At 34.7% G+C, this 13,538-nt stretch overlaps 1 protein-coding gene across 5 annotated transcripts in view; it reads left to right on the forward strand.

The window, feature by feature from the left end:
• The window catches only part of CADM2 (cell adhesion molecule 2), a 646,291-nt gene that overhangs the window by 514,027 nt on the left and 118,726 nt on the right, over positions 1–13,538 (forward strand). For all 5 annotated transcript variants that reach the window (XM_068691339.1, XM_068691324.1, XM_068691332.1 and 2 more), the window contains 2 exons: positions 8,639–8,791; positions 11,269–11,406. In XM_068691339.1, coding sequence (XP_068547440.1) covers positions 8,639–8,791; positions 11,269–11,406 — 291 coding nt within the window. The remainder of the gene's footprint in view (positions 1–8,638; positions 8,792–11,268; positions 11,407–13,538) is intronic.

Raw genomic sequence — 13,538 nt, forward strand, 5'->3', positions numbered from 1 at the left:
CACTTGTACCGCTAAAAACGTTTTCAATATGATGGAATCAGTAAAGTAGGCAATGAATGAGCAAAATTAGATTTACTGTCTATGAGGTTAGAGAAATACAGGTGTCATTCAGTTCAATGGCTTCATTAAGCCATGGTCAGTTGCAGACACATGGATTACATGTTGCATGTGGACAAGTTTTCAGAGAAATTAAGTTTCCATCTGTGCTAACAGTGTAAAATTTGGCCAAGTTGTTCTAAGTTCCCCACCCTTGCAACCAAAACTGACTAAAGGCAGTGCATGAAGGTCACCAGCGGTGACTGTGAAAGATCTGTCTCTTGAAGAGGAGGAAGTGGGTATACTGTAACTGATGTTCTTTGAAATATGTAGACTGTCTTGGTAAATCTCTGTGCTGTTTGGCTAGGCAGTTTTCAAATTGTAGCCAACCTTAACACTGTCATGGTCAGCAATCATTTAAACAGCGTTGACGTAATGATTAATATCAACATCAGTAGCATGAGAAATTGCCTGGTCTGGTCGTCACAAAAGAACAAACTTGGAAATCTGTGTATCTTTGTTGTAGTGTACTTTAATAATGTCATTTGGTCTGAAATATACTGTTGTATTTTCAGTATTACCCCTGTAGAAAAAAGAAATTATTTTTCTGGATTCTATTAGTATTTTGTTGGGTAGGTGTGGACTGTTATTACAGCTCTCCATTATATTATTTTCATTTGTATAGAATTACTTATGCAGTACTATTCCATCAGTAGACCTTCAGAAACTACCTCCCCAACCGAGAGTCTGTTCCTATCTGTAATTTACAATATATGGCACAGTGTGATATATGTAGTTCTGGACTACCATATCATTATTTTTTCCTTTTAACATAATTGACAATATCAGTAAAACCCAGAATAAGATTCATCTTTTTGGAGTGGTTCTGCATTTGAACATACAGTTAAATAATTTCCTCTGTAATCCTCAGAGCTTCTTTCCTATATTGCTGCTTTCAAAATATAGGTCTCCAACTTGGTATATAAGATTATCATTTCTATCAATTACTTGTGTCCATTGAATCTCATTTATTTTAACTGTGACCACCTGTAACCTTGCCAGATGATTTTGCAATTTTAATTTTTGCAGCTGCATATTTGAGAAGTAAGATTTTTAAAGATTTTCAAGGCTACCGTGCTGTGGCACATGTCTAGCTGCATTAGTATAATAGGAACTCTTCTAATTCCCCAGTGCAGAAGGAACCAGATGAGCAGATCTTGTAAGATAACAGTTCATCCTGACTAATGTGATTTTAGTTTTATTTTTTGGAGGTACAGTTAAACGTTTTTCCAATATCATAAAATATCTTCATCATTCCAAGCCTGTATGTTTTGGAAGGATTTGATATTTATATTTCTTGTTTGAAAATGAGGGAGTCCTCATACTTCTTAAGATATTAGAACTTATCCTTATGATTCTGGACAGAGAAGCAGACCATACATACAGTGTCTCTTTAATACCAGAGATAGGCATTGTAAACACCCTAGAAGGCAAGTTGTTCTCTTTTAGCGTATTGCCATGTTTCTTGAATGCCCTGAAAAAGATAAACTGAAGAGAATACAGAAAATGATTGTGAGATAAAATGTAGCTCAGTGCAGCAAATCTGGCAAAGAAAGTTTTACGGTATTTATTTAATTCATGAAGGTCATGTAATCATCCAGGCCTTCTATTGTCAGGTGGCAACAGCTGGCAAAACCAAACTAACAGATGTTCTCAAGATTGTAAGTCCTTGTAAGTCACCTTAAACTGTCTTTATCCTGTTCAGAATGCAGGTAACTGAGAATTGTAGTAGTTTCACTGAAGAAATTACCTAGCTGTTTGGATGCTTCTTATAAGCGTCTAAGACTTGATCTTAAGATGCAGCTGACTTGGATAAATAATAGATAATGTTGTACTGGTAGCTTCTGGGTCCCCACTTCAGCCTTTTCAAGGCATTAAGCAAGCACAGAGAAAATGCCTCTGTTAGTGAGACTGTCAACAGCTCTAATAATGGAGTTTGCTCTACTTCTTGGCATATGCATTATCCAAAGGGCAAGAAATCTGAAAAATGTAAAAAGTCAAAAGCAGCTTGCTGTTGAGCATTGTTCTCTAAGTAAGCTAATCAAATACCTTTGCAGTATTTCTCAGCTGAAAACGATCTAGTCTTTTCTTGTTAGATTGCAAGCCAGAGCATGAAGCAGAGTTGCTATGACTGATTCTGGAAGATGACCAGATGATTAAAGGTAGAAGAAGTGTATTTCTACTGACACCATTGTTTCTTCCTTTGATTTGCTTTAGCAGGGTTCAAAAAGAAATAGAAATGCACTGGAATGAAGGTAAAACTAATCTCCAAGGATTGTTACATTTTTCTTCCAATTTAGAAACCTTACTAAGCACATTCTATGAAATTCAATGATACCTGAATTTATTCTATAATTACATGAATAGGTTGGAAATTCAGTGAAGTTGAATTTTCCACAGCATCTGTGTGACACAGATGTGAAAGATGCTGCTTAAGATGTCTTTTTGAACTGATCCATGTTGCTAATTGCTTTATCAATGTGAAATAAAATCAACATGTATCTGTAAATTGGCTAGAATACTGTTTCCCAAGCAATTAGCCAAAGTTTCATCTACAGTATCGTGACCTTCAGATTTTGTTATTTGCTATAATTTTACTGAGAAATCATGTTATCTTTAAAGGATTCCAACTGATAAATACATTGGCAAATCAAATATGTTATAATCTATATGGTAACTACTAATGTGTTACCAAGTTCTTTTCTCTGCAGATTTAATGTTACCTGTGAAAGTAGACTCAATTTCACTGTTTCTGACCTGGTACTGAAGTCTATCAGGATTTCAGACTAATTAAGAGATCATCTTTCTTTCTGACCTATGGACTGTGTTGGAATCATGACCAGCTAGTGATAAGAGCAGGAGTGATAGTTTGACAGAAGCAAAACTATGGAATTAATTTCTAGTGAGAGGAAAAAATGGCCTCACCACATGTAGAAATAGAAATAGAAAATGTGTGATTTTGAAATATCCACAGTGCCACCCTAGCTTCCTATCCATTCTTGTATGAAGGTAATCAAATTGCATGACTGGGAAGAAGAAGAAACATGATTCTCTTTCCACATATGAATAATAGAGATTTTGTGAATTATTAGACCAGATAACATGTTAGGTACCTACTAGATGGGTCAGGCATCAATAGAATTGATGTGCCAGTTGAGAAATGGGCAAACTATTAATACAGTAACAGACTAATGAGTACAGAGATCTTTCAAAAGAAATATAAGGGAAATGTTTTGAAACGGAGTATGAAGGCTGAGAAAACTAGACACAGACAAGTGGCTCATTTAACAAGAATAGTTTGTGGGTTTTGTGTTTGTGTTTTGTTTTGTTGTTTTCATTTGCTCCCTTACAGATTTGTATGCACAACTATTGGCAAGTGATGTAGATAATCTCTACAGCATTTTGGTATATTAATTTCATTAAGAACAAAGCAAAAGGCCTTCTCAATTATATCCAAAAACAAATTCCCATGAAATCTGTTTCAGATTTGATGATATTTGATGACATATACTGCATTCAGAAAGTTGGAATCTGAAAAATCAGAAGGATTGTTTTGGTTTCATACGTATTAAATTTCTGGGAGTTTAGCATGACCTGTAGAGTATGAGACATCTTTCTGGTTCCAACTAGCAGTTGCATTATTCCCATGACAGAGAGAATAACTCTAACATAAGGAAGAAAATGTTGTTGAGTGAATCCCAGGATGGCAGCAGATGTCAAGTTAGTATTGTCAAAACATCTGCAAACTACTCTGGAGGATTTGTGGTTTTTTTTTGTTGTTGTTGTTTGTTTTTTTCTCTGTTCTTCAAATATTTGACTCCAAACACTGGTAAGATGTAGTCACTTTAGAGAAATAAGATTAGAGATGCTGCAGTCTGTCTACTTTACTGAAGTGGTCCAACTGTCCCTTTTCTCCCAGTATGAAATGTGGATATTTCTTCCACAACAGTGTAAATTTCTAAATTTCTAAATTTCTTTTCTCTCTTTGTTATTTAAAGTTTTTGTTGCATGATTACATATGGTCATTGCATTGTTTTATAGGAAAAAAAAAAAATAGCTTTCCGTGAAGCTTTCTGTGACTGTGCAAGGAGACAACTTTACTCCAATGGTCACCAGCCTCAACAATTGCTAATGAATGTAGCTGAAATACATTAATTGTCTTTTACTCTTAATAACCTAAAATATGCAAATTATCAAGGTTGCCTGTTTCTGAGTCAGAAAACATTCTGAAAGGAAATCTTTTCCATAGAAAGAGAGAATGACAGGTAAGGTAAATGAAGTGTGTCTGCTTAGAAACAAGTATTTTGTGCATATTTTTTTCATATGTTGCAAATTAACTACATCATATTTGCTTGGAAATTACAGAAAACTGAAATACTGTACTTAGGGCATATTGGAACTTACAAAGCAATTATTTTTCTTGCTGCATTTTTATAAGTGCTTGCAAGGTAAGAGTGCAGGAAGGAGATGCCAGTGGTAGTATTCTTTGTTACTGTTTTGACATATGTTTATTTCCCAGAAGTCAAATATATATTCTGCTTATTTACTGTTCTGGCATCCCTGTACCATGCAAAAATGTGATCATTCATACTGTTGAGAAGGTAGTGATTCTGTAAAGAAGGTGAAAATTCCCAAGAAGAAGCCCAAAAGGTCTGATGGGCTTCTTAAAAAGTGAAACAGAAAAAAAGGAAGAGCATCTGGGGAAGGTTCTGAAAGAGCAGGCAGAGGTAGGAGTGGGGCTAGGAAATGATGCAAGTGAGGAAAGAATATGTAGAGTCCACAGGGGCAAAACTATCTTTTCTGTATGCACCTAGGCTGTCTGCCCACAGCAATACAACTAATAAATAGTACTCAGAAGCTACCCATGGAATACAAAATGCAGCTTAGTATAACCTTCTTAAAAAGTAGAGGAATAAATACCATCAGCTTGAGTGCAATACTGTAGCTGTATGAGATGCTTTAAACAGAAGCCTGTTAACTTCTGTGGGTAGCTAGAAATATTCACTGCTGTATGTATTGAACAATGCTTGTACATTTCAGTATATAGAAGTCTGTTTGTTAGTGTGTACCAAATTGCAAATTCATGCAGTTCTACTTTTTGTTTTCAGCAATTAATTGAATAAGAGAGAGCATTTTATGTTTTACTTTTTGATACTTTATTTCCACCACTGTGGTAGAACCTCCAGTTTGTGTGAAACTGGTAAAATTGCCCTGTTTGGGGCAATTCTGACTGCAAAGCAAAACCAATCAAAAATCTTATAAAAAGCTTTTGAAGTTCATATCCTATAAGTAAAAAATAATAAAGTAGATGAGCTCACTCTTCACAGGTAGAACTCAGATCTGCTGAAATGTATTGAATACAGTGTATTGTAAATAAATCACCTTCCTTTCCACACTAGCTCTTTGAGGAGTGTCTTCTCCTTCAAGCTTTTGCTTTCCAGTTTGATGCCTTCCAGTAGCTGGCTTCTGTTCAGACTTCACGGGCTTCTTGGCTCAGCCAGGCTTGGCAAGGGTTTACTTTGCCACTCAAGAGACCCCTGCTCCACTCAGTCTGTGTGCCTGGAGATTGCTGGCTGGCTACCAAGACTGCTGCCTTCTCCCATGCTGCAGCTTGCTCATTTACTCTCTGAGGGAGCAGTCACCCTCTCCCAGAAGGTTTCTCCTGACTCAGAGTGCAAGAGCCAGGACTATACAGTCTGGCAGCCTTCCTTTCTCTGATCCAACTTCACCCTTTTAACTATATGTAATGAACAGAAATGGAAACAAACCAATTCTGGCATACACCACAGCTATCAATTTCACAGGAGCAGTTTGTGGCTTTCTAAACAGGTATAGATAAAGATATAGATGGAGATGGAGATAGAAGAATGGACTTTGAAAGTAAGAATCTAAAAAATCTCCATGTATGTGCTAGCCTTGTCTAAGCAGCAGTGGTACTTTTTATTTATTATTATTATTTTATTTATTTGCTCTCCAGTCTGTCTAGATTTGAAATTTATGGCACGGGTTATCAATTGCATTTAGACTTAGTACCTATAAAAATGGCAAACAGCTATCCTTCAAAGGAGTATTATGTTGGTACTATTTTTGTAGCATTTTTTTGCAAAGTCTCCATGTTGGTATTTCCATTACAAATTTCTTTTCCATGCTTTCAATAAATATTCACTCCAGGCTGCAACAAAGGATGTCTGATCTCAGCTCTCAATCAGTGGTTATTTTTACCCATTTTCCAGAAAATTGATTGAGCTGATGATTTCACGTTGTACAAAGGTTAAAAAAGGTGTGGAGGGGAAAAAATGAGGGAGGGTAACAGTAGGAATTTAATCCATCCAGTTGGTTTGAATTTCAATTGCTGCTTTTTCTCTACCAGTAGATTAGAAGTGGTTTGCTACTGGTATCATCTGTAGACTGTGCTCTAGTGGAATTCATTACACTTCTTTTCAGTGCCTGAGATTCTGCATATCGCCCCATCTGTAGGAAAATATTTTATCAGTGAGTCTTTATCATGAGGCAATGGCAATTGAAAATCACAACAGAATAAAATATTATGTAAGATGATATACTGCATTATTTTTTACACAATTTCTGCCTCAGGGAGGCAGAAGTCACAGCTTTCAAATTATGGAAAGCTAACGTATTTTTTTGTTTTGTTTTTAATTTCCTATTCTGTTTTCCAAATGATGGGTGTGGGAATCAAACTATTTGGAAGCATTGGGTCATTTTGAAAGTAATTTTTTTTTTGGAAAGGTCAGTAATGTGAAATGAACTACCATTTTATGTCTGCTCAGCTTGCATCTGACAAGAATTGAAATGCTGATAAATGAATTCTGAGTCTCTGTCTACTTCCTCAAAGATAGCAACAGCTTCACTGTTGTGGCTAGTAAAGCCACGGTCATCAGCTTTGTCTGCTATTCTGCGTTGACAGGAGCTTGCTTCTATGTATTTCTAGTTTTCTTGAGCATCTTTTCCTTGGTTGTTATATCTGCATATTGGCAATACATAGTTTTTCATTTTGTGGCTTTTGTTTTGCCTGCCTGTTTGTTTAATATTGCCCCTGCTTTTCATCATTACATGCATTTTTTTATTATATATTAAATAATTATTTACTTCTGCTATGATTGGCCAGACGATGTCTCAGATATGTTTGGAATGTGTCCATTACACACAATCTCAATCACTTTGATGTGCCTTGGAGCAGCGCATGGCATGCTTGTGTGTCAGGTCTGCTTAAGCTGTCGCCTTTCAGTCATCAGACCCTGCAGAAAGTAAGTCAAGCTTTAGCTGACCTACCCTGAAATAACCAATAAATTCATCTTGAAGTCATTGTAAAGAAACCTGAATAGTAGCCTTAGAAGACAACCAATTTAAGTGACATTTTTGCTGAATCTCTGCTGTAGCAGCTTATTTTGGTGTAAATCTTCCTTTGTTGACAGTACTTGGGGAGTCTTGCAATGGGTCAGAAACATCCAGATTTAGTAGCAGAAGAAACACAGTAAAGCTTCATTTTTTATCATTGGACAGATATAAATGGTAGATGAAACAAATTTAAGAGCCTTTGGGGACTTTCGAAAGAGGCGAATGAGAGCAGCCTTAGGGACTGTGTATCTTGGTTCTTCTCACAAATCAAAGCATAGGTCTCCTGGTAATTATAACAGTCCCATTTTACTTTGACTATCAGAGACTTACTATAAAAATAGACAGGAGATTCAAACACTGTCAGGTCAAAGATTTGAGTCTAGCAGAACTTCCTGAGTTATAGAGGCTTTTGTATTGTTCACGTAGCAGAATTACGTTTACTTCTGATAATAGTATTCTTGTGCTGCAGAAAGAATTAATTAATATATGTGGATTCCTGAAACAGCTTTATTCCAAAGAAATTGAATGTTTAGACATGTTTTGACTGTTTGCAAATAGGAAATGTGGGTTAATCTAAATACGAGCATTAAAATAGTTAAGAATTAAAAGCTTTAGCTGAAGTGTCATTTTGAATTCAAGTAATCTCCCTGTTGTTCTTCCCGCTGTATTTTCAGGCAAACAGCATTTTGTTAGGAATGGTTTTCTGATAGAAGATCAGGTTTCTAGACATGATAAAAAAGTAAAACCACTATACTCAACCACCTCAAATAAAACAGAAAATAGAGTTTGTTAGTAGATGAGACAGAATTCTCAATATGAATCCAAGTTTTTAAATACTTGCAACAATACTTTTAGAAAGGAATCATTTTAGGCACTGAACAAAGCTACCAGGTGGCAGAAATCAGTTATTTTTGTCAGAGGGAGACCAAAGGTAACTGTTAAGTCCCTTAGATTTTTAGGTTCATATGTATTACAAGTAAGTCAGTTCACAATTCAGAAACTTGCTAAACTCTTGTGCATTGTTCCATAAAGAAAACAAATTACTATGCATAAAGATAACTGTGTTCATATCTCTGTATTATTTAGTGTGACTTCACTAGGATAGTTTACAGAGCTTCTTGTGTAATATACCAAGCTTTGCTAATGTTCTGCTTTATACCTTATAATATTCATTTCTGTTTTTCAGCTCTGAGGGACAACAGAATTGAGCTGGTTCGAGCTTCATGGCATGAACTGAGTATCAGTGTCAGTGATGTGTCTCTGTCAGACGAAGGGCAGTACACCTGCTCTTTATTTACTATGCCTGTCAAAACCTCCAAGGCTTTTCTTACCGTTCTTGGTAAGTATAAATAAGCAAGCATATCCACGTTAAAGACGCAAGTGGTAAACTTCTAAGGCTATGACAAATAATGATAAGAATGAACTCTTCTAAAGCTTTGCAGAAGAGATATGTAAATATCTGATCTTGTGTCCCTGAAACTTATAGTTTCATATGGCTATGCTGAAAAATAACATGCATCTTACTGTTTGTGCTGGGTCAGGATAATGAATTAGTGAGCACACAAATACCACAGTATGAGTGCCCCTCAAAATGGATTCAAACTCTACATTCCAAGCACCAGAAGTGTGAAGAAAGCACATATGTTCATCTCCTACTTTATAGGGCAAAGGGAAGAAAATGAAAAAGCATGAAATTAAAACAGGCTTTAGAGTTTTATAGTCTTTTCCTGAGTTGTGCATTTTCTTAGCTTGCTCTGCTTTTTTTTTTTTTTTTTTTTTTTTTTTTTGGCCACATAGAGCATATTTTCACTGGGTTTGCTGCTTCTTTTATGCTTTATCCTCTAAATGCTCTGCTGTTTTCCCCAAAGGTTATAGATACACATAGAAAAGCAATAGATATCTAGACATGCCCAGGAAATAAAGTTTCTGCTGGAAGCTTTATATGATTGTATGAATGTCAGTAGCCCAATCAGCCAAAATTGCTATTGTTCATTGAAACACACCTGCGTACCTAAGAGGTTATATGATTTTAGAGATTGATTTTATTCTTTTTTCCTTTTTCTGTCTCTGAACTTGACTCTTTTTTTCTTTTTGTTTTAATTTTATATATAGACAGGCACACAGCTGAATTTAATAGGACTAACTTAAGATGGTCTCTGTACCAGTAATATTCACATTAATCCAGCCAGGGAATTGGTTTTGTGCATAGGATCTGAAATACATCTCCTTTTCGGTCCCTGTGAGACTGTTTTACAAAAATCTTCACAAGTTTGTCGTTAAGGACAAAAAATACACTCAGAACAGAATAGCAGAATATTCTGGAATAACAGCTGCTTGAGGTTAATCTTCATTTCTTTAGAGAGGCATCTCATGATCTAAACAACAGATGAGTAGACCAGTTCAAACTTTTAAATGCTCAAAAGACATAAAAACGCATTACAAAGGCAAAGGCAGAACAAACATATAGCTCTCTTTTATTAACCAGAGTAACTTGATCTTCCATGGTCTGTTTAGTTTCACCTTTTTTTTTTTTTTTTTTTTTTTTTTTTTTTTGCGGTGGGGGGTGTAATTAAATTTTCCCAGCATCAGATACTTTCCTTCCAAGATGCCTGTCTTTTTTCATTTTAGAATTGCAATTTTCTGTTTTGAAGTAACGTTTTGAAGTCTTTCCACCTAAGAATGATATATTTTCCATTGACATGTATCTTTTTTAATTGTTTTAATCAGATAAACTATCTTTTTATGTACTAATAATCTCTTTATTTATTTAGTGTCAAGGTATTATAGTAGACACCACTTTGTGTCTTGAAAGATTGGAGTGGATTTATTACAGAAATGTACTCTGTGATAGGTACTGCTGCTTGGTTTTTATGTACATAATCTGTCATTTTGGAAAAGAGATGTAAACAAGCCAAATTGTGAAATACAGGGCACAGGATCAGGTACTGTGACTGATCCTTTTATCTAGGCACTAATATGAATGCATCAAAGTGCTTCAGATGCAAGTTACAACAATGACATTTTCAGAGATTTTAGAATTGTACTCATCAGTATCATTTTAAAGTAGGTTGTTCTTGTGTTTTTGCAAAGTCAAATGGATTTATACATATAGTGATGTGTTTTTTTTTTTTCTAAATGCTATTCATAAATTTGTTTTAAATTTTCTATGATTGATTGAAAAAGAACCACTTCCAAATTAATATGATGTATATGGTATTTTGTGATCCTAAGACCCCTTCCAAAGAACTTGGATTCAGCTAAAGAATTCTCCATAGCCAACGGACTTGTGATTATACCTGGGTTTTTTATTTTGTTAGTATATTTTCTGAAAATAAAATAACTACTGTGTTTATTTTCATCTTCCTTTTTCCCTGGATTTTGTATTAAAATCTTCATAATTCATGCCTAAACATCAGTTCTGAACTTAGATCAATTCAGCTTTTTGTTGACATGTTTTTGGAGTTGTACTGCCAATGTACTTTAGCATCCTGCTTACTGTGCAGACCAGTTTAAAACTTGTAATAAGTCAGACTAGACCTGTATGGAGAATATATTTAGATAAGATACAAATGATCTTATTTCCTTAGAAAGATGGATACTTTCTTGTTATTTATTTATTTATATATTTATTATCAACTAAATGTCATGTTGGTATTTTATTTACAGTAAGAAACACTGGCATTCAGTTTTGATAAAAGGCAACTAATTACTCTATTTTCAGAATTTAGAGTACATGAAAAAAATAAGTTTAAAGTGGTCATATATTTATGTTAGCAGTTGAAAATATCAGAAACATTTTGCTTGTTTGCTTGTTAGGTGTACCTGAGAAGCCACAAATTACTGGATTTACTTCACCAGTTATGGAGGGAGAGAGGATGCAGCTAACTTGCAAGACATCTGGTAGTAAGCCAGCAGCTGATATCAGATGGTTCAAGAATGACAAAGAAGTTAAAGGTATTTGAAAGGACTCCCATGTAATTTGATCCAATTGTCAAAACTATACATTGTTTAAAATTATATTTTTAATTTATATTTGTAAAAATAGTTTAATAGTTTAATATTCAACTGTCAAATGAATTAGTGATAGTATATAGATAAGGAATTGGTTATGAATTACTGTAGTGGACATATAACCAACATTTTATTTGTATCTTCCAGTGGTAAAAAAATGATGTATTGAGTTGCTCTGAACTCTGCTCAGCATATTAAACTTAATGTAAATGTTTCATAGACAAATGTTTTATGGAATTACTGTTGTCACAACAGTAACACTCACCTCAGATATTTTACCTTTTCATTTCTTTTTACCTTTGTCATATGACATATGTCTGATTTAGTCAGTTGCCAGTTTTATGTTATACTACCCTAAGTGACTGGGTGAGGCAGAACTGTCTGGAGGAGATGGGAAAGTGTACTTCCCATGGGGAGTTATGGAGCCTGCTCAGGTAAGGAGTTGTAGCCGTTCTTAGCAGTCACTGGGAAATTTGAAGAAATTGCTATATTATATTTGCTATATTATATTTTAAATCTGGTGTAAAAACTTTGCCTTTCTCTCAACTGACGTGTATTTGAAGCTAAACCAGCAATGTGGCCATTTGGCTCCTTAACTAATTTTCTCTTCTCAGCAGATCCTAAATGGATGTTTGTTTCTTTTTAAAGAGGAGCTGGGGAAGGAACAATGTTGATGTGTGAAAAAAAATGGTGAAAAGGAAAAAACAGAAATAAGAGGAAAGCATTGAGCACATTCATTTCAGTTTAGTTTTCTAGGTCTTCTGAAGAGCACATTGCCATTTCACAAAGGTTAGAAATAAAATAACCTAACCAGTTTGCAGTGGCATCAGCAGAAGTTACATTAGCTTTGTGCACTGTAAAAGGTGAAATGATAAATCTGAGAAAATAGATATGAAATTATATGCTAATGCAGCTGACATTAAAGGTTAGGAGTTCGTCTGTCTAGCACCAGTAAATCCAATTGTGTTACAGTGTATTATACATGGTGCAAAAGAATATAAATGATGCCTTGAGTTCAGAGTTGCACCAAAGGGGAAAAAGGCATTCTAAAATTGTAGCTCTATTGCTATTACTCAAAAAAGGAATCATCATGTGGTAAAAGAATACTGTTTCATAGAGTAAGTGCTAGTAATAAGAGAGAGTGAATGTGAAGCACTGAGTATTGTACTTTTTATGTTCGCATTCTGTCTCTCATGTGCACCAAATTAACAAAAGAATCTGCAGTTTAGCATTCTAGTTACCTTTCTAGAAGGAGATTATTAAAAACACAAATATGGGAGAAGCTAAGTATGCATTTTTTTTTTGTATAAAACATACATTTTTTCAATAAAATTAATTGCATGCTATATCAACAATATTATGAAAAATATTTCTTTTTAAGTTTCAGGAATATTTTTATGTATTTTCTTTCTTTTTCTAGGAAAATTGAGTTTCAAAAATAAATAAGATAATAACAGTTCATTTTGCCTCAACAGATTAAGATATTTTGAACTAGTTTATATATGTTAATATACACAAAGTATCTACAAAAGCATTGAACATTTTGTCTTCATAAACCTATAGGCAGAAGCTGCAAGTTTTTTTAGATAGCAAGGCCATTTCATAGTAGAAGTTGATTTTAAAAGTAAACAAAAACTATATTTGCCTTGTAAAACAGCAGAATTTTCACTTTAAAAGATCTGTGTTTCTATATGAATGCTGTAAGCATGCACTCTTATAAATGACTGACAATGAACAATGTATGACGGACATTCTAACACTTCCTTTTATTATCAAACATCTATACCTATGAGCTATAAACCAGTGTTAGATAATCTGAGTGTATCTGTATGTATGCCTATCTGATAGACATAGAAGGGCCCCAGAGTAGGCTTTTAGAGATCAGATGACCCAACCTCTGTTCAAAAGTTAGATCAGGTTGCAGAAGGTCTTGCCCGATTTGGTTTTGAAAAGTGTGCAAGACAGATTCCTGTCTGTAAGTATTCGAAAGTCTTTACTGGGGATAATTTTCATTATATCTAGATATTTCATGAAGCATGATCAGAATTTGCTATAGCGTAATTTGTGTTCACTGC

Source organism: Anas acuta, chromosome 1, assembly GCF_963932015.1.
Source record: "Anas acuta chromosome 1, bAnaAcu1.1, whole genome shotgun sequence".
In the NCBI taxonomy this organism is placed as follows: domain Eukaryota; kingdom Metazoa; phylum Chordata; class Aves; order Anseriformes; family Anatidae; genus Anas; species Anas acuta.